The sequence below is a fragment of the Acomys minous genome (assembly GCF_964271855.1).
Source record: "Acomys minous genome assembly, chromosome: 5".
NCBI lineage: Eukaryota > Metazoa > Chordata > Mammalia > Rodentia > Muridae > Acomys > Acomys minous.
Window position 1 is genome coordinate 18,774,590 of NC_140494.1, and position 22,419 is coordinate 18,797,008.

The 22,419-nt window shown below is 36.8% G+C and overlaps 1 protein-coding gene across 2 annotated transcripts in view; it reads left to right on the top strand.

Annotated features, from left to right (window-relative positions):
• The window catches only part of MALRD1 (MAM and LDL receptor class A domain containing 1), a 562,786-nt gene that overhangs the window by 366,718 nt on the left and 173,649 nt on the right, over positions 1 to 22,419 (top strand). For both annotated transcript variants that reach the window (XM_084782548.1, XM_084782549.1), the window contains exon 29: positions 2,336 to 2,519. In XM_084782548.1, the coding sequence (XP_084638674.1) occupies positions 2,336 to 2,519 (184 nt within the window). The remainder of the gene's footprint in view (positions 1 to 2,335; positions 2,520 to 22,419) is intronic.

The following is a 22,419-nucleotide window of genomic DNA, read 5'->3' on the forward strand; positions in this document are numbered from 1 at the left end:
TTAATTTATTATCTCTTTGATTCCCAATCACTGTAACATCACTGAGAGTCAAAGATTAACCTTGAATAAAACTTAAAATTCCTAGTGTAATTGATATGTGATTTTCCGTCCCGTTTACTGCAGACACTTGACAAGTCACTATACGTAAGCATATTTTTTTTAGGAAATCATATCAAAAGCTTTATCTATAAATTGTTAGTTGTGTTTCAAAATTAATTTTACATCATTTGATGCATAGTTCCAACTTCTGTTTGTTGCCCTTAATACAGAGAAAGAACAATTGAATCAAGTATCCACTTGGCCTTCACAGAATGAGGCATTATATGTATATAGAACTAGGACTTTTCTATGCCTGATCTAACACCCCAATAATGGCACAGAGACCTGTATATTTATTAATATTCCTCAACGGATACTCCTCTATTTTAACCCGAATATACTGGCCTGGCCTACTTTCCAGCCATGTGTCTCATTATCTGCCATCTTAATCTCTCCCTGGCTGCTTTGTGCTTATTCCCATGGAGGGCTTCTCTTCTCTTCTTCTCTTCTTTTCTCTTCTCTTGATTTCTCTACCCTTCTCTCTTCTTCTCTCTCTCTCTCTCTCTCTCCTCCTCCTCCTCCTCCTCCTCCTCCTCCTCCTCTTCTTCTTCTTCTTCTTCTTCTTCTTCTTCTTCTTCTTCTTCTTCCCCCCCCCCCCTCTCTCTCCTCTTTACCTGTGACCTTCAGGCTCTTTTGGGACCAGAAGTTCTGCCTTGCTATAGGCTGTTCAGCTCTTTATTAACCAACCAGAGGTGATGAAAAATAATTTTTTACAAAACAGTGAGACAAGAGATGCTTCATAGAAATGCTGCACACATTAATTCTCCAAAGCAATAAATGATAAATGTATAGCTCCTATGTATTTTTTTTCAGACATTTCTTTGTAAATTTCCCTGTCTTTAAAATATAAATAAGTTATATATTTCATAGCTGTGCATTATAAATGCATGCCATTCTTCTAAATACTGAACTATCCCATTATTTAAATACTAGTTTCTGAAGCCAAATTCTTATTGTGAATTTATTCAGTAAGAACAGGGAAACAGCAGCAAAGAATATGGGTTCTTTGTATGCTAACCATGAATACAATGTGATATTAATGTTTTTTCCCTTTGTACATATCTACTATCATGAACTATTAAATTATCCTGTCCCCATTTCTCTGCTGTTGTTGCGATAAATAGCCTGGGAAAGGCAACTTGGAACGAAGAGGTTTATTGTGGTTCACATTCCAAGGGTACAGTTCATCCTGGAGGGGAGTCAAGTCAACAGGGGCGTAAGACAGCTTCTTACATTCACAATACAAAACATAGGGCTCTGAACCCTTGCAGCTCCCTGTCTGCATTTCCACATTCCAGGATGCAAACAAAGAATAGTGGTCTTCCCATCCCAGTTCGAACAGTCCAGGTATCTCCCCACAGGCAGGCCTGGAAGCGGATATCCCATTTATTCCATTTAATTCCTCAGAAAAATCTAGAGCAGAAATACGACAAAGCAGTGTACTTAAGCAAAGTGTTCTGATTCTCAACTGGGTTGTTGGTTTCATATAGGCATCAATTTTATTTGACCATTATGGTTATCCTGTATGTCATGTCACATTACAATTCTAGGAGCGTTCACATATAGGCATGCTTACCACTTGTTGATCAACCCACACTAGTTTGAGTAAAATATTTGCATGTGTGTTTTTAAATTAACTTTTAATTTGACGCATTATATCCTGAAACTTGTGTATCGGGCTCACAGACAAGTGCAGTATTAAAAAGTAAAAGTATTCTGATTATTTAATAATAGAATATTTATAATCTGATTTATTTGGACAAGTATCTCTCCCTCCATATTCAACTCACTGCACAGATATAGCTAATTTCTCATTCATTCATTCTTCCTCTTCGTCCTTTCTCTGTGCTAGTGAACTAAATTCGTAGGAGGAATGTACAGCCAGAGTAACTAGTTACAATGCTTAAGAGTAGGGAAGTATGAACTGAGTAGTCCCATATTTTCTCTTGTGTATATGCAAGGACAGGTGCTTGCCTGAAGAGAACACTGTCATGAGAATAACTCTGGAAACACTAAGAATATGTTTGTTTCTAATCCTCCCAGTATTGCTTTGGGAAAACACGTGGATGGGTCAATAGGTCTGAACTGGTAAGATAAACTGCAGCATGGATGTTATCAGGGTTCCATTTTATTTTTAATGGAATTTTACTTGGTCGAGAGCTTCTATGCCGTGCATTATTGCTACTTATTATTAAGGGCTTTAGTTAGTCCCTAATGTAAACCTCTTTAATTTCAGACAGACAAAGGACTTTCAGAAGTATGGCGACAAAGCAAGCCAGAGGCTGGTAATCACTGGCAAAAGGCCACCATCCTACTGGGGAAGTTAAGGAATTTTGAGGTCATATTTCAAGGCATCAGAACAAGAGATCTAGGGGGTGGAGCTGCAATTGATGACATTGAATTCAAGAACTGCACAACTGGTGAGTCTCTGAGAACTCTTCCTATCTGGAAACACACTCATAAGGTGGCCATTTTCATCTTTGTTATATATTTAGAAAATGTTCTCCTACTGTGGATTTTTTCCTATGCACATGAATACATTGAAAAGTAAAGTTTAATAGTCATAAACCTAAAATATCTATTAAGAGGTAGTATCTGTCCATAGTCCATTTGGGTTACTCTAAAAGTATGTCTCATAAGCTGTGTGTGTCTAAGAGGAAACAGAAACTTACTGCTTATTGCTTTAGATGCCAGGAACCCTAAACCATCAGGTAAGCTCACGAAATGTTTGGAGTTAGTATCTTTCTACTGGGTCACATGGCTGAAGGGAAAACTCGCTCCCTGATGCCTATGCTTGTGTACTAATTCACTGCTGTCAGCTCTATCCTCAAGACCCATTCCCCTCCTTCAAATGCCCTGCATTCTCATAACATCATTGGAATTTAGTTTCTCAACAGTGAATTTCAATAGGATTTAAATAGTTTAAAAGTTATAATACCTTCTCATTATCCAATTGCATAGCTAGGTCCACTTTAATATGATCTTTTTTCTACCCTAGCAGAAGTTTCCTCTTTTAAATTTATTTTCATGCAAAATAAAATGTAAATTCTGAGATCTACATTCCTATCTTTAATTTTTAAAAAGTGATCCAGTAAAATAGATTATAAGCTGGATAGTAATGCATTCATGAGAAATAAATTTAAGTCCTCATCAAACAGAACCTGAACTGGGAATTATACCTGGGAGATTTTAAAATGCTGCTCCAACATTAGAACTGCATTCCGAGAGCAACGTGAAGAAAATTTGCAATCCTTGCTTGCATGTCTAAGTGTAAAGTCTAGATACATATTGTCTTTATAGAACTACCAAGTAAGTGTCAAAAATAATTATAAATAACTTTGTGCAGTTCCAGCTTGCAAAAATTCTTTCAGAGGAATTCTTTGGTTTGAGTTCCAGAATAGCCCAGTGTGATGCATACTGCCAATGAATGACTCTCCTGTGGTTTTCTACACAGACTCACTTGGCAGCAAGCCTCTGGGAAGAAGAAGAAGAGGAAAAAAAAAAAGAACTAAACCTGTCTGTAAATTAATTTCATTATGGCTCTCATAATAAAATATCATTTCACCACAGGAGCTCAAAAATGCAGCCTCGGTGTGGATGATGTTCTTATCTCTCCGTTTGATGAGCAGGGCTGCTTCAAAGTTCTCTGGTTCAGTATAGAGAAACCGTTTAAAATTTACCCCACCCCCTATTATTTATAGGAACAGCAGGTGCTCCTCAGTTGTCTGACGTATCTACATAAGGCGAGGCTTCTTCATGTGTCCCTTATGACTGTGGGAGCACATCCCTCTGCATCCTGAAGAGGTGCCTGATGGGACTTGGAGATGTTTAGGAGTTGAGGCTTCAATACACAAAAGAACAGCTATGCACAATAATAAAAGGAAGAGGCTCTTTTAACTGTGCTTCACTAAGTACTTTCTTAGTAAATTTCCTAGTAATACATTGGTTAGGTATCAAATTCATTTTAAAAAATAAGCAAGAAGAGTGACTCTATTATATAGTTTCTTCAAGCATACAACATGAGGCATGTGTCTGTTTGGAGAAGTTAATATACAAGCAAAAAAATTACACATAAAAAGACAATGAAATTGATGCCTTATTTATATTCCATCTGCTTTAAGAATGGTCCATATACCTAGGCCCCAAGACAGATGTAGCCAATGGGCAGTTGAGGCTTCACGTGGGTCCTCTAGTAGTGGGAGCCTGTCTCCCATTATTGTAATAATAAAGAGGTTGTCTCCTACATGGACTCTGTTGCCAGCTTTTTGTTCCCTTCCCCATGGCGGGACTGCCTTCCCAGGCCGCAGGGGAAGAGGACATGCTCAGTCCTGATGCACTTGATGAGCTGGCATGGATAAGAGGGGGGAACTCTCCTTTTCTGAGGAACAGAAAAGGAGGGATGGTAAACAGGGAGGAAAGTGTAGGAGTATCAGGAGTGGAGGAATGAGGTTACAACCAGGATGTATCAACGAATAAAAATCTCTAAATAGAATGGTCCATATACAAATCTTATATAGCTCAACATCTATTTGATAATATAGGGAAGAAGGAAGAGAATATATACAGAGAAGGAAATGCACATGTTTATAATTATAAAAGAACTTAATTTACAAGGATACTTCATTTCAATAAGTTACAATTTAGGTACAACTGTTGACTGTATTCATTCCCCTGATACACCCCTTTCTATTCATGCTAAGTTGCATTTTTATCCATTTCTGCAACAAGACCTTGGGTATCCATTTACTTCACGTTTCTTAGCTTAAGGTAAGGGACATCATCTTTTTTGCTTTATTTTTCTTACTTATAAAATAGCAATTATGATGTTCCTATCTCATAGAATGCACAGGAGGATTCAATAACTAACTCTAAATAAAGAATATAAGGCATATTTGGTGTCTTAGTAGTTGTTAGAGTAAAAAGCATATACAAACAGCAGCAAAGAAAAAAAAATTGCTTTAGTAGTAAAAAACAATTCTGTATCCCCCTGACTGGCTGTAGTTTATAGGAAGATTCTGGCAATACAATAGCCAGAGCTAACACACTGGTTGTGGAGGTAGGGGTTGTGAAAATCAGGAGGTGGGGGTTGTAAAAATCAAGAATGATGCAACGAAATGGGAAATTCATATTCATATCTTATTCTGCTGCAAACTCCCATTTCCGCATGCTTAGCAACATCTATTGGTTATGAAACTGAGGAAAATTCTACAAGATATGGAGCATACATCCTCTGAGCAGGAAGGAGTATGTGTCCCTTGATGTTCTGGCATATAGATTCTAAAAGTCTCCACTTGTTTGCATCATCCTTGCTTTTCACAAACCCCACTCCACTCTAGCGTGTTTCCTCTGAATATTCTATTTTCAGGATCTCTGTAAACTACATCCGAGTCTCCAATAAACCCAGGTTCTTTTCTTCTTAAAATCTAAAAATCCAATTGGGTTATTGCTAATTTCCAGTTTAGGAAAAAAAGAGGGAGAATATTTAGGGAATAGAAAATATTTCCAGCAGTCAATAAAATCTACTAAGTATAGAAGAAAATCTCCTCTGTTTCTTTATAAATTCAGAACAGCCAATCATATCATTCCCGTCAAGTAATGCTGACTAGGAATGGCTGAAATAATTTGAGGAAAAATGCAAGAATCTAGCACCAATTTTAGATGTCTAATACATTGTCTGCACACCTAACCAAAGAAGAGTTTCTCTTTTGTATAGGCAATCTCTGATCTTTCATTTTCCATCTCAAAGCCTACAATTAAGACTCCTTACTATTCCTGGAAAAAAAAACAACTGATCTGAAGTAAAAACAGGTGACAGGATTACCATGATTTTAGTCCTGCATCACCCTTGATTAAAATTGAAATCAGGAGATAATAAAGCAGTGATTGCTGTGTATAAGGTTCAAGAATAAATAAATCTATACACAGAGCACTGTAGGGTTTGATGTTAAAATGTAGTTTCTTCACTTAGTTTAAGTGGTAAATTCTGTTTCTGCCCAACTGACAAGTGTTGCATTATTCTAAAATAAATATTGAGTTAAAGGAAAACGATACCATGTATAAAAAGTAAATGTCTCATTCTATTAAAATAACTATAAATTAATATTAATTTTAACAATGAATGGTTACAGAGTGTGTGGCACTTTATAACTGTAAACAAAATTAGCCTTCTAAGAGGAAGGTGGATATGTTGAAGAACAGATGAAATGTATCTGTAGAGACTCTTTGTTCAAATCTAAATAGAGTATGAAAACTAAGAATTGACAGAATTCCTCTTTTCAAGGATTTTCATTCTGATGGCAGACTGAAGTACTTAGAGTAACATCCAGTGTGCCATTCAGTGGTGACAGGTGTTATAAATGACATAAAAAGAAAGTAAGTGATCGATAATCACTACCTTGATAAGACTAGCGAGAAATACTCAATTTAAAAGTCACAGTTGGTCAAAGTCTAAGTAAGTCGCCATGAAAACATCTCAGGAAAGAATAGCCCTGGCCTGGAGACAAGGTAAGCAGATTTATTAAGAAGCAGACACATTGCTAGAGCAGAATAAGGGTGGAGAAATAGTTATTGTCCATGGTATATAGAATTTTGTCATTAAAAAGGAAATGCTTGCTATACACAAAAGGGCTCTCCCAGCAAGGGAACTAGGCAACGAGGTGCTAGAATGAGATTTCTTCAGTGTAAATTTTGGCTCTTCAGAAGACTGAACAAATCTCATAAACTTTATTTTACTGCTGGAAATAAAAATAGGACCTACCCTATGAGATAGATTTGAGGATATAACAACTTAATATATACCATGTACATTTAGCATTAATTCTTAATGTTAGCTTCTCCACTGATATTAAATGATTAACAGTATTACCATTATTATCACCATAATATTTAAATTGATCCCCACAAACTCTGAAAACAGAGTTACATAAAAATCACTCTGAATATCAGCCAGGTTGGTTATCCCTCTAATACTGATTGGTAGCTGTGCATTGTTAAGCTACTCCTGAAAATCTTATTGGTTTCCTGGAGGGGGAAGAACAGCTACCTAGCAGGTGATTTCTCTGGTAGCCAATGTGAAAGGATTACCAAGTTTTATGTGTCTAGTGAAAGAGAAGAGTCGTTTTATGCGTGAGTTCCAAGAAAGAAATGTATTACAACATAAGGTGACAGGAAGAAGCAAAATCTATGTTTCAGAGCAAACCAAGCCAACAGGCTCAGGGAAAGGTGCCCATCATTGATAGAGTTTGAGTCCAATTCCACATCATTTACCACTTGTCCCACAGCTGACAGTCCTGGGATTGGAGCCTACTTTGGCTTTCATTCTCCAGGGAAACAGGACACGCGTGGCAACAGGATAGCAGGAAACCTGAGAACCCAGAGATGGAGGATAAACTATTCATGCCCTTCTCTCTTATCTTACCATGATGCTTTCTCAGCATCTTCTTCAGTTATTATCAGAGCTGACAGCTAAGGAGTGAGGAGACTAGGATGCACTATGGCCACCAAGAATACTCTCCTACAAAAACTGTCAAAGATTGCAACAACTCTCAGCGGGAAGCGTCATATCAGGCATAACATTGGTCCTAGCACAGGCATGACTCATATTAATTAGTTCAAGGCTTTTACAGTAATGCAAATCCAAGTTTAATTTTTTTAATATTTAGATAATCTTTATTGTAAAGTTTGCTCTTGCTGGTGGTGGTGATGAAATTGATTTTCTTGAGACAGAGTTTCTATATGTAGCACAAGCTAGCCTTGAATATGCTGCTACTGAGGAAGAAATACCATGTTTTTGTATTTATGCTATATGTGACAGAGATGTGATTTTTTTCAGAAAATATTTCAACCATGTCTCTTCTATTAGAGGAATCCACCTAGTAAGATCTTGACAGCTTGTTGTAACAACTGGTATGTGTTACTGGAAAAAGTGTTTGAAATCTTGGTTGCAAACTCTAATGCTATAGATTCATTTCACTCCAGTTGTTTAATTTCAGATATAGATATTGCCTAGATGTTGCCTGTGTATTAAAAAGGACCCCATGAAAAGTTCAAGATCCTTGGGTACTAATATCCCTCAGTTTACAGAATGCCTTTAGTCAATTTCTTTTGGATATGAAGAGATGAGTGAATCATCCTGATTTTCAAAATTTGTGTATTATGTTTAAGTAAAATATAACTTCACCAGTTCTGTTAAAAGTTCACTGGAATTTCTTGTATAATATAGCAGGACGTTATTTACAATCCAAACAACTACAAAGCCATTATGTATGTAGAGCTGTGTTCTATAGTGAGCTCCCCAGCATTATGATCCGGGTGTGTACACACTTTACTGTTAGTAAGGTCGCATCCTAAGGACTGTTGTTGTTTAATGAATGAATGGAGAAATGACATATGGGTAATTAACACTTTATAGATTTGTTTAGTGTACAGATGTCAGTACAGAGCAATTTCAGAATTTTAATTGTCTCTGTTAAGAAACTGATTTAAGCATCCCAGTTCTACACTGCAAGGAAAGTCTGAGTGTGCACACAGTTGACACTAATACAATTCTGAACTAAGATATGGAGCTAGGCCTTGTAGCATATTCCCTCAGCTCCCAGTTATCGGCAGCTGTGCCCCCATCAGCTTCTGTGCTGGATTTGGTTTGATACAGGAAACAAGGGGCCACACTGTTAGGGTCAAACATCCTCATTGATCATCATAAGACTTAGAAACGTACTTTTTAATTACTCTAAAGTTATAAAATAATTATTAGGCCTACCCCAGATCCATATTGTAAACAGAAGACTATATGATTGAGTTCACTGGATCTTTAATCAGCTATTTTAAATTAAAACAAAATCAAGGCCATGGATGGGTTTAATTAGTTTAATAATTGTATTCAAGTAAACCTTTTGTGGCATACTGAGGAAATACCAGATAGTGCTTTCTTTTTCAGTTGAGGAAAATTAGCATTTTAATGTTAAAAGGTCTACATTTGAAGATGTAATTTATGGATATCATAAACATGAATGGAATAGTATAATTAATGTTATTATATTTTATAATAATCAAAGCTCGATGATAAGACTTAGTTATTTGTGATATTAAGAATAACAATTACTGGAGCAAATATTTTAGTAAAAATTAAACAGCCCTTGAAATAGCCCTAGGATCAAATGAAGACACTGTAAATGTGGATGCTAGCATTGGCCTCCCTTCATGTGATTTCTAATTAGAAACTGTTTCAATTCCAATGAACTTCTCTGCATATTATTGAATCAGACCATTACATAGACAACACAGTGCTGCAGTTTTTGCTGGACTATATTTATTAAATAATATTAATGTTTTTCAATAAAAATTTAACTTAATACTTATGCATTTTTCATTTCTCATTATTCAGTTATGAGCTGTGCTCCCCAGACCTGAAATATTTTTGACAAGGTAGAAATATTTGTTTACAATATAGAAAAACATCTAAACTTAGAGTGCACTTCAAAAACAACCTGAAACTCTAGAAGATTAGATCACTAGACTATGCATAATGGAACAAATAACAATAAAATTTCTTTATATTTAGGCATATGCATATATTGAGCTAGATCTAGAATTTTCTTAGCTATCGCATTATATATATATATATATATGACCTTTGCAATAGCAAATGCCTTATTTTATGAAATAAATATGAAATGTTATGAGTATATGAAAAGTAAGCTTTATAGGAATATAGGTTTGGGACAAACTGCAATGATAAAAGGAAACAAAGTAATGCGACACAGCTGTTAAACCATAATTAGTAATACTAAGATGATTAAAGTATTAAAATTACTAATGCATAGAAGAACGTTAGCAAATGTGTTACTTTAAATAAGCTAGGTGGGTGGGAAGAAAGAATTCTGTTGGACAGTAATATAAAAATGGGTTCAGGGATGTGGAATTACAGACTGCAGGTTTGTAGTCTCTGAAAGACTAGAGAAAGGGGTCTGGAGACTGGCTCGTGTGTTCAACGCACTTGAAGGCCTGAGTTCTGAGCCCCAGGGACTATACAAAGCTGGTGCTGTTGTGCAACAGCCTCTGTAATCACAGGGCATGCTCAGGAAATGGGAGGCAGAGACAGGACATTCTCCAAAAGTTCACCCACCAGCTTCCTGGCTTGTATGACAGCAAAGTTCCCTGTCTCAAACCAAGTGGAAAGACAAGACAGGCACACAAAGGCCATCCTCTGACATCCACACATGTGATAAAGTACATGCTTGTCCTCACTAACACATATCACACACAGACACACACACACACACACACACACACACACACACACACACACACGCCTTCAAACAGTACTTCTGCAAGATAGCGTGTAGAGTAAGAGAGCAAAGGATAGAGGGGAAGCATGAAGTTAACAGGTCTGGATTCCTCAGTGAGAACTTAGTCCTGTGCATACACCGTTTTGTGGTCACTGCTGAGCTTTAGAGCTACTCAGGCCATAGTGAGAATGACTAAGGCTCAAATCAGCAAAAGCTCCGAGCTCTTATACAGTTTCTTGGTTGGTTTGTTGGATATGAGCTTCTTTGTTTTATAATACACGTGTTGTATAAATATCAGTGAAGCCAACAAAGAAAACTATTAATTCTATGTATTCAACAATAAATGGGTGCCAAGGGAAGACTAGCTGTAATGCATATGTGGTCTGATTTGTGGAGGTTGAATACAGAATGGTGTCTTGGAGGACTTGAACCAAATGAATCACACAAATTGCCTGGAGAATCGCCTCAAAGGAACTGGAGAATGAAGTGTTTTAGATTGTTGATTAAAGGGTCAGAGAGAAGCTCAGGGGGGAAAAAGAAACTAAATGTGGTTTATAAATGTGGTTTACATTTCTTTCCACTAGCATAATCTTAGGTTGGAAGACTTTCTGCATTCTCATGATAATTACCGAGAATCTTTATTTTAATGAGGTCTTCTCTAATTGCCTATAACATCAAGCATGACGACAGTTTATTTAAGGACATGGGAAATCTCAAGGAACCCAAGATCAGAAATGCAGACCAGCTTCAGGATGATATTAAAATCAGAGACCAAAACATGGAACTGAATTAAACTGCTCTTTATGTGCGCATTGTCTCTTTGGGCTGCATAATTCCAACCTTATATTGTACGGCCATTTCCTGAAATAGGATGTCTGTGCTTTACCATTTAAATTGAATGAACCACTTTCAGTGGGAGTCATACCCTCATCTGTTGGCTTCACTGAATCTACCAATTCTGGTGTTAAAATCCAAGCTCACTGAAAATGTATTCTTAAGATGTTGCATTCCGCATTCAAACAAGTATGATTGAAGTGCTTTGTTGTAAATAAATGGTTAAGGGTGTTTTCCAGATATGTTGCTTAGTCTAGCCGATTGTTAGTTAAATGTTTATCTAAATATTAATGGAAGGAACTAAAATGGTGGAGTGGGAATAGGGTGTGGATGAGTACGTGAACTATGGTGGGAGAGATGAGAAAAGCAGGTGCCAGCTGCGTCTCAAAACGTTTCGTTACAGCTGTTGCACATGAATTGTATTCATACCAAACGAACCCAAGTTTATTTGTATGGCCAAACCACAAGGAAACATGCCTATTCAAAAACCCTTTTTTGTTGTTACTTGGGAAGAGGAAATATGTTTTCACTATATAACACCTATCCTACCGCAATATTCTAGAAGGCTATCTATCTGTGAGGTTGAAAATAAGAGTGATGTAACTATTTAATGTATCCAGACATGCCTGGCTATCCACTAGAGTTTGGTTCCTGGGAAACCCCCCCGCCCCCCGCAGGGCTACGAAAATCTAGGTATACCCTTCATTCAAGATGGCATACTGTTTTCACACTGCCTGTATGTGTCTTCTATACACTATAAATCATTTCTAGACTACGGATACTTATTGTAATGCAAATGCTACGTAAATGGATGTTACAGGGTGTTGTTTAGGAAATGATGACAAGACAGAAAATCTTGAACATGTTCAGTACAGATGTGGATATTTCCTGAGACTCAATGTGTGGATTAGAGCATGTAGAAACAGAGAACCAAGTGTTGCCTAAGAAAGAAAATTGCCAGTCTCTTCTGCTTCTGTTGGCTGTCTATGGGGGTTGCTTACTGCTTGCTTCTCGATAGACTTTGGGGATTATTCTGGCTATAGCTCCGAACACTTAAACTTTCTTATACTTCTGTCACTTCCAGCAAGACTTCTTTTTATTTAAAAATAATTTATTTCATGATATCCTCACAAACAGTGGTATTTGTTAACTTTATAAAAATACATTTTCCTAACTGCATGGATAAAGCAAAGCATGGTTTGTTATAACCCTCTAAGATTAACATTGAGGCTAAATCACATTGTTTTAACTCCTATTGTGGTTATAGGTCACTTTTTTCCATGAATTTGCCAGTTGAATCTTTACCAGACTTTTGTGTGGCACTCTTGGCTTTTATTGTTATTATCTTTTGTATTTTCTATACCCCTGGGTGGGTGGTCCTGGGTGATCCATAAGTAATCAGGCTTGTAAGAATCCATGTGAGCAAGCCACGGAGAGCAAGCCCATAAGCAGTGATTCTCCATGGGCTCAGTTCTTATTCCTTCCTTCACATTTGTGCTCCAAGTTACTGTTCTGGCTTCCCTCAGAGATAGACTCAGAAATCTTTCCCTCCCTAAATTACTTCTGGTCATGATGTTTTTTTTTTTTAATTATTATTATAGCAATAACTATGGCAGCTAAGATACATATCTTTGTTTTTTGAGACAGGGTTTCTCTGTGTAGCTTTTTGGCTGTCCTAGCCACTTTTTGTAGACCAAGCTGGCCTCGAAATCACAGTGACCTGCCTGCCTCTGCCTCCTAAGTGCTGGGATTAAAGGTGTGCCCCTCCACGCCTGGCTCTAAGATACATATCTTTATGTCTAAATGTTTGGATTAGTTTCCCATGACTACTATAACCAAAAACAAAATGAAACAGATCAATACCCCCTACAATCTAGTCAGCTTAAACTCTAAAATATATTTTCTCAGTTCAACAGGCTGACAGCCCGCAATCTCAGTGAAGTTTCATCTTCTTGAGCCCTCTTCCCAATACTTGTTGTTGTCCACCTTTCTCCACTGTTCTCACGTTATCTTTCCCCTGGCACAAGTCTTGACCTTTCTTCCCTCATCCCAGTAGAACTGCATCAGTGTCCTTGTGTCCTCTGCTTGACCTAATTACCTTGCTGAAATCTCTATGTCCAAACACTGTTCCATCAACTACAACACTCTCTTGGGACCTCATTCACCATACAGTTTCATCTTCAGAAAAGAGCAGGCAACCAAGAGAAGATAGTCAAAGAGGACAAAGCAATATACAATTATACAAGCAGAAAGCCTTCTTATTGAATGCTTCTTATAAATGAAAAACAAGAAGAAAAAACTCATATGTTGAGGAGAACTGAGATCTACAGTGCAATATTTTGAAAGATGACACAGGAATGGTTTCTTTATTAGAAAATTATAATTGTTTTATTTTATGTATCATTAACCTCTTTATATGCCAAAAACTTTTATTTAAAATATCATACAGATGTCTGAAAAGAAAAAAGTGTGTTTAGGGTTTGTTTCCATCCATGCCTTCAGCCATTCATTTAACGTAGACATTTAAGTATATATTTTTGAGTACAGGGACATTACTGTAATTATGTATTTTAAGTCATTATGATTAAATATTAATATATTGTGTATAAACTGATTAAGGTATCATAATATAAGTTTTTGACTAAGAAAAACATAATCCAGCCATTGACTCTTTATACTTGTCTAATTTTATTTGTGTTCATGTTATCATTGGTGATGATGGTGGTGGTGATGATGATGGTGATGATGTTGGTGATGATGACGGTGATGATAGTAATGGTGATGGTGCTAATGATGATTATGGATTGAGTCTCACATGGTCAGGAATCCACCATGAAGACTAGGTTGGCCATGGGTGTACAGAGTTCCACCTGCTTCTGCTTCCCAGAGTGCTGGATTAAAGTGTGCACCACCATATCTTAATTTTGCACATATTTTTAGTTATATCTTTATTTCTAATTCCTAAACCTCCTATTTTATGATGGACTATAAATTTATTTTATTTTTCATTTTTCACATTATGCAAAAATGTTATTCTTTGAAAAATTATATCATGTACAGTATATCTTGATCTGTCTCCCCTCAAGGCTCTACCACAAACATACCTCTTTCCAACTTTGTGTCATTTTTAAAATCTCTTCGAGTTCAGTTATTGCTGTCCACATTTAAGTGTATGTGGGGACAGCCATTGTAGCATGGGTCACCTACCAGGGTCACTGGCCAAAGAAAACTATCCTCCTTCCTCCAGCATTAAGTGACAGTAGCTCTTTTCAGTTATAGTTGGGACCATACACTCACGCGTGCGCGCGCGCGCACACACACACACACACACACACACACACACACACACACCTGGAATTTATAACTGGCTTGTTCTTGTGAAGGTAATCATAGCAGCTGGGTATGCATGTGAGCAACAGCTATGCCATGACAGCATCGCAGACCTCCTCCTCTTCCTACTCCTCTTTCTTTCAGCCTCTCTTCTGTGATGCTCCTTGAGCCTTGGGAGGAGAGATGAATGAACCCTTTTCTAGATGAGCACTCACTGTCACTTATTCTCAGCAGTTAGAACTGCTCTGTGCCTCTGCATTAACCATTCACCGCTTTAAAAAGAAATTCTTCTGACCAGTGCAAGTCTATGGTTATAAACTGAATGTTTAGAAGGCAGTTTGACAATAGGACCATTAAAAGAAAAATGCACCAATTAATTTTCCCTTGTACTTATGTCTTCCCTATCCATGGGGTTTACAATGCCGGATATGAGTGTCCTCTAGTAAAGAATGCTTCAAACCTAATCAAGAGAGGGATTGCTTGCTCCCATAAACAATCTCGCCGCTATTGCAGCAGTGAACCCATCTTGTCTGGCAAGTCAGTAATGTAGCAAGTATGGTTCAGCATTACACAAGACCACTGATGTCCCCTTTCAGGTAGTCTGTGGAGTACCTACTAGCACTGTGAAAGCCATTGTGCAGGGACAGAATGTTCTGGTCAATTCAAGATTCATTCTTCTAGGTCCTACATCCAAATGTGTGGCGTCTTCAGCAATATGCATTTACCATCTACTTGGCAACAAGAGCAATGGCAGTAACCTGTGTTGTTTGGATGCCTCTGGAACTTTCTGGCAAATAGCTCATAGGGTGGTAACCATAACCTATGCCTACCAGTGAGTTTCACTTAATATCCTCGGTTTTCTGGGAGCAACACTGTTCACCCATGTTTTTCAAATGATAATTTAAATACTCTCAAAAGCTAGTAGAGTTTCACAAAGGCTCTTCATATGAACTTAGTATCTCTTAACTCGCTGTATTTTGCCATTTTGCAACTCTTCTGCCACAACCCCTGCTTAAACCATCAGCTCCCAGAATGGCCCCCATGCGTGTATTCTTTCATTTCACGTTTGTTCTACTCTGCCCTCTCATTATATGATTTACTTTAATTTCAAGGCCATAGGTTCTTAGGTCAGCTCTTCCTCACATCCCATTTGGGTTGGCCCTTCCCGTGCCCTTTCATTCTTCGGTCCATCATTCTGCTTCCTGGCTGAACCTTTCTGCCTCCAGTATCTCTTGTGTCTACTCTCAGTTCATCTGTGTTCTGTAATCCCCGTTCCTAACTATATACCCTCCCGCAATCCATTTATAGTTCCTTAGATTCCACAGATTAAATACACAAAGCAGAAGATTCGAAGCTAGGAGACCTGTATAAGAGAGACATACCACATTTGCATTTTGAGGCCTACTGACTTCATCCAGTCCTTTGTGAGTTTTTGTCCTGTGTTTCTTAAAGTTTTTTTTTTCCTTTTCTGCCTACAAATCTCTGATTTATTTTGCTTCCCTAGCTGTATCATCTACATATTTCTTTTTATCCATTGTGTTCTGCTCAAGGGAACACCCTCAATTTATTTTCATTGCTGATTTCTCAGTGGTTAATTAGAATGCTCTTAATTGTCCCACTCTGGTGGAAACTCAGACGTGGAATTAGGTGATTATCCTGATTATCTGGGACTCACAGGAACTCATCTGGTTGAATGATGCTTTCATTCTCTTAATTGCTTTAAATATAAGCATCATCCAAAGTTCTTTTAATCTATAGTAAGATTAATATGTAATTTGAATGATTAAAATGGAAAAAGAAGTGGAAATATTAAGAAATTAATAATTTCATCCCCAAATAATATCTTTTTAACTCTTGTTAATGTATCTCTAGCTCATCATCATGTAAATTATTTTAGGCTTGCATATATTTTGGGGAGTAGAATCAGAGATTAAAAGTTATCTCCTATATACTAAAAATTAAAACCACATTGAAATAAGGCTTGATTTAGTTCAGCTTTCTCTGATCACCACATCTGATTTTCCAATAATCAGAGGAGTTTATGAAAGAATGAAAACATCTTCCTCCATAAGGACCACTTAAGACCTCAATAGGATGCCAAGACCTTGGCATTCAGGTAACTTTCACTTCTGCGAGGCTCTGGTACCCTGGGGAGGTAGAAAGCTTATTTCCAGGAAATTGCTGCATATTTAACAAGTCTTACTTTACTGTAATCACATTTATAACAATATTATTTGATGTAGAGCACACCTTTGTTTTCAACCTGTTATACTATTGACAATCTGCCAATCAGTGGTTTCTGTCATGATCAGTATTTACAAAGTCCATGATGCCATTATCCTAAATCATTACCAAGAATCATTCTAATATTATTGAAAAGTAACATATGATTAATAATAATAATGCATATAATATAACTGGACTTATGATACTAAGTATTTATAAGTCAAAAAAATAAAAGATGATTTAAAATATTATTGAAAACTGTGCATTGTGCTAGGAGTTATCCCGGCCATTGATGGAGGTAAAATGACCAGGATATTTAGCATTTTTTCGCTTTGGTTAAGGTAAGGTTAAAGTAAGAATTTAGAAGAAAATGTAGAAAAATAGTAGTGGTAAAGCATTTATCAAACTAACCGTATGCTGAAACTTCTCTATGATTAGGTCATTTAATGCTCACCAGCCTGTTTCATTCACATACAAATTGTAGATTGTCCATTTACCGGATGAGAAAACAGAGGCTCATGATTAATTAAGTCAAACAGTTTGAGATTATATTCAGAGAGGGTTAAAGATTAATTAAACTTTTTTTCAATTCTTTATTATAATGCATTTGTTAATGATTATAAATTTAAATTATAACATAAAATATGTGACTGTCTCAGTTTCAAAATTAATCCTCCTTTCTAGGTAAACTTAAAAATCTGGGGATCTGACTGAGATGCTAACTCAAAAAAATCTTTCAGATAAAACTTTTGTGCATATTCAAAATACAGGAAAGTTCAGGGAAAGGGTCAAAAATAATACTGTACTTTTCTTAGAAGTATTTGTATCTATTTTATTCAGAAAAATATAAGCTGATCATGGTTCGTCCCTGAAATCTGCATGTAAATTGAAAATTATATACTATTATCCTGAAGTGACCTCACTACAAAAATAACATACAAACTGGACTAATTAAAAGTTCTGAATCAGATTGCTCAGCATCTGAAAAGTCCCTTTCTTCTTGAAAGCCCAGTAGTGACATAAAAGTCTGAGAGATCCTAGAATTTTACATTTTAGAAAAGCCATCTATATCCTTGAATATGAGATTTTTTTATTCCACTACATGTTATTGATTATTAATAGGTTTTCCCACTTGTCAAGTAAGAGTAACATGGGGGAACAATTTATACCACTCATAGTTATGATTATAGAGTCTGTATAGGAAAACATTTTCTTTTTCTTAAAAATCCAGGACCTTTATTACTAAAAATTCTAAACTATAGATTGTAGAACTAATGTAACTTGTGAATGGGCCAATCTCGAAAGAAAAGTGTCTAAGAGTCAAATTATGGGGGCTCAAGAGCGCTTTCTTTATTGAGTTTCCATTATATAGCTGTAGCCACATGAGGAAGGGTAGCTGACACAAAAGTTAGTTCAACATGGAGCTATCCTATTGGCATATATTTGCTGAGTTGTTCCAGTGTATGTACCAAGTTTTTTTTTTTCAACACACGCTCATATTTGTAGGTTTCCTCCCTTTTGAGTAGATCCGGATGTTGAGAAATGATGGGATCATAAGAACTCTCAGTTAATCAACAGATTATCTTCCTAGATGCATAATATTACAGAATTACCAGGAAGAGACTTATTTTGACCTAGGTCTCTTGGCCTATCCTGGAATGAGAAGGCTGTCCCTTTCTGTTTCTTTGCTTCCTGGCTGCTTTCAGGTGAACATCTCTGCTCTGTCATTCCAGTTCTTCCCTGTCTCAGGCCATAGTCAGTGCAGCCAGGTTATGATGAACCAAAACCTCTGAAGCCCTGAGCCAAAGGAAACGTTTCCTTCCTTGTCTTGTTTCTCCAAATCCTTGTCAAAGTGACAAAAGTCTCACTGGCCCAGTTATCCATTGTGAGATTAACCATGTATTCCAATCTTAAGATTCATTTTTATATATTAACATAGTTTTAATCTATAAATTTAACGTTTGAGAACCATATCATCTGGGTATTGATTTCACATTTCTCATATTATTTTAAGTTCACATGTTTTTGTTAAGGTCCAATCATAGCTATTGTTGGCCACATGTAACCCATAGCCTGTAGTTTGGACATACCTTTAATGTTCTCTCTCTCTCTCTTTTTAAGTAGCAATATATGTTTAATGAACAAGGTATATTTTTGTATTTCTTTTCTTTTTTATTTTAATTTTTATAATTTTTTAGAATATATCCTGAATGTTATCCTCTCACTTGTATCTTCCCCCTTACCATACTCCCTCCCTCTTCCATCCTATCTCCCTCCCCTAGTTTTCTGACAAAATAGGACCTTCTCCCCCCACCATGTGACCACAGCCTATCAGGTCTCATCTGGATAGCCTGCTTCCCCTTCCTCTGTTTGCTGCTGGGGCCTCTCCACCAAGAGGAAGTGATCAAATCAGAGGCACCAGAGTTCATGTTAGAAGCAGTCCCTGCTCTCCTCACAACCCTGGAGAATGATCTGTTCATTTGCTAGATCTGAACAGAGTCTAGGTTTACTGCATGTGTTGTCCTTGGTTGGTGCAACAGTTTGTTCAGGCTCCCCAAGGCAGAGAGAAGATATGCCAGTACTTTACCTATGTGTTTGTCTTTGAACAGACCCTTTCTGATTGTACTACACTTTTAGTCACATTTTTCCTTCATTCTACTTAAAATCTGGTGTTTTTATTTCTCTTCAAATGATTTCTTTATTTTTCTCAAAATATTTTTTTCTCCATTATGGTGCAGTGTCTGTCTTAATTTTTTTCTCCTGCACTCTTTTGTCCGTTGTTTCTCCTTATCTCATTACTGTAATTTTAGTAGTATTTTCACTTTGAATATTTTTCTTTTTCCCTCCATTATTTGCTTAATTTTGTTTTGAACTTTCTCCTTAGTGTCAGGACATCTTTTGTTTTTCCTTTTTCTTTTTGTACTTTTCTTTTCTTTAAATCTTTTCTCCATGTTCACAATATAAACTTCTCTGCTCCTCCACCTTCCTTTCCTTTGATTTCTTAAACTTTGACTTTCTCCTACCCACTTCTCCTGTCTCCTTCTTTATGTCATTCATTCATTAGTTTACTCTTTACTCTAAATATATTAATTTCATTAGTTATTTTAATGCAATTTTATGTTTATGTTTACTGGTGATATATTAAGGAGCTTAAGTTAATTTGAAATATACTCCAGTATCTTGGAGAGTTTGGTATTGTTGTTGTTAAAGCATTTTGATCTCATTTGACTGAGTATAATTGTTGATCAAATATCCTTAAAAACATGCTGAATAAGGAAATATTGGCATACAAACCAAAACATTTCAAATTAACAGATTTCCAAGTCATGATACCTGGCAAAAGAAAATGTGACTTATGCAGCATCATGACGCTGTCAGACAATTCCGTGACTGACCATGTCACAGGCTGTAGATCAGAGCTTAAGTACAATTATTTGGCTAAATGGACATAGTAATAAACTCCCTCTATGCTTTTATACTCAGAACCATAGATAAGTTCATCTCTCAACCCACAATGAAGAAGCCTTTGTTTGCAGAACATGGCTGTGAATATAGACATTCACAGCTGGCCAACATTCAGATAATGAAAGGCTGTGGGGACTTGGGTCTAAATGGGACATTATAGATGTCTCATATACATCTATATGTATATGTATACATCATATACATCAATCTCATATACATGTGTGATATAGTCACAGTCCTCCCATGGCTCAGAGACCATCGAGAGGGGCAAGTAGAAATACTGTAAGAATCAGGTGGTGTAGACACTTGGCAGAAGAACACTATCTGCTGGACACGGCAAGACTACTGTTCACAGCCCCTGTGGCAGCGTGAGCCAGAGCCAGCTACCATCCCAGCACGGGTTGTGGGAGGACTCACTACATATCACACCTGTCTGGGAGCATCTGTTTGTAGATGACTGCTAAGGGAGGGGGCATATGATCCTGGAGAGGCTACATGTGTTCTCATGGGTCACCCTACACTCAAGTACTAAGCAGCACTCAATTGGTAGACCAGGCTGGCACCTGAACAAGGGACGTTAATCTACCTCCCTCTACCTCCCTGAGTGCTGGGATTACAGCCATGTGCCACTGGGCCCAGCTAAGGAATTATTTTTAAAAATATGGTTTCTTAGCCACTGAATCAAAGATTGTGAAATGCATCTGTAATTTAAGAGTTTGGCCATAGACGTGATCAGTGATGTAAAAGGAGATGCTAACCAGTGGATGAACTTGGAACAGGATATATATAGGTGTGTCAGCAGAATGGATGAGGAAAATCAATAATATTAATATGAATATTAGTAATATAGTAGAAAACAAGCTGAGAAATTGAGAACGTTTATTCAAGGGAAAATATTGGAAATTAAAAGCTTAGTGAATCAAATATGTAAGCATAGTAGAAAGCATCACTAACAGACATGAATAAGCAGAAGAAAGAATAGTAGAGATGGAGAACAAGGTCAAACAGGTGTTACTGTAAAACATCGACAAAGGGGGGTGGTGAACCTCACCACAGGGTCTAAGAATTCTGAGACATGATAAATCAAAGAACTGAAGTTAAGACTCCAGAAGCTATAAAAAGGAATTTACAGGTTTTTTTTTTTAAAATGGGGAACATAGAGAAACTGTGGAATGAAGTTATATATATGTATGTATGTATATATGTGTGTGTGTGTGTGTGTATATATATACACACACACACACATACACGTACATATTCCCAAGTCTAAAGAAAGAAATCAGCATCCAAATGCCTCAGCTATAGGCCGTTAGCTTTTTATTGACAGGTGCTAGTTCCATACGGTACATAAGATGTTCCTTCTACATTCCATTTTTAAGCCTAGTAAAAGGATCCATTTCTTTCAGTAATAAAGTATATATAAAATTACAATCATAAAACAATGATGAAAACTATTAGTTAAGATTGACATTCACAATGTCCTGTCCAGATGTATTTGGCAACTTAGGACAAAGTGTTCTATAATCTATCCTGTCTATGTGAGGTCAGAGTTCTGTACCTAAATCGTTTTATATCATGACTCACATTACCAATCTAAAAGCATCTTCCTAGGCCTTAAAACATCTTCTTAAATCATAAACAAGTGTTATTGTAAGATTATAGCTGTCTAGTCTTCAGCTCTCTCAGAGACTTGAGAGGGAAATAATATTATCTTAGTGTGTAGCAAGTACAAGCAAGCACTTTCAAAACAGAGAATTGACAGATAGCTGGCTGCCTGGACAGACCCCACAGTTTCTCTATGTTGGGACATCATCTTCACCCTTCTGGCCCAGCAAATCTGACAGACATATTTGTGAAGATGGCATTGCTTACCCTTTGCACAGCTTGGCAGTCAACTTTGCCTGTGTCCAAATTTTGCACAATAATAATACTAAAAGCTGTAAAAGGAAATACCAACTCACCAAAAGGGGCAAAGACATAAGAATAACATCAGTGCCCAAAACAGGAATCCTTAAAATCCAAAAAGCATAATTCAATATATTTCAGGCCTTGAAAGTAAGTGTCTGGCAAGCAAAATTTCTAGAACTAGTGAAGTTGTCTGTTATAATTGATGTAAAAAAAAAGAATATTTCAACACATTTAAACTAAGTCAGCTCATAGTCAGTGCATCAGTAATGTA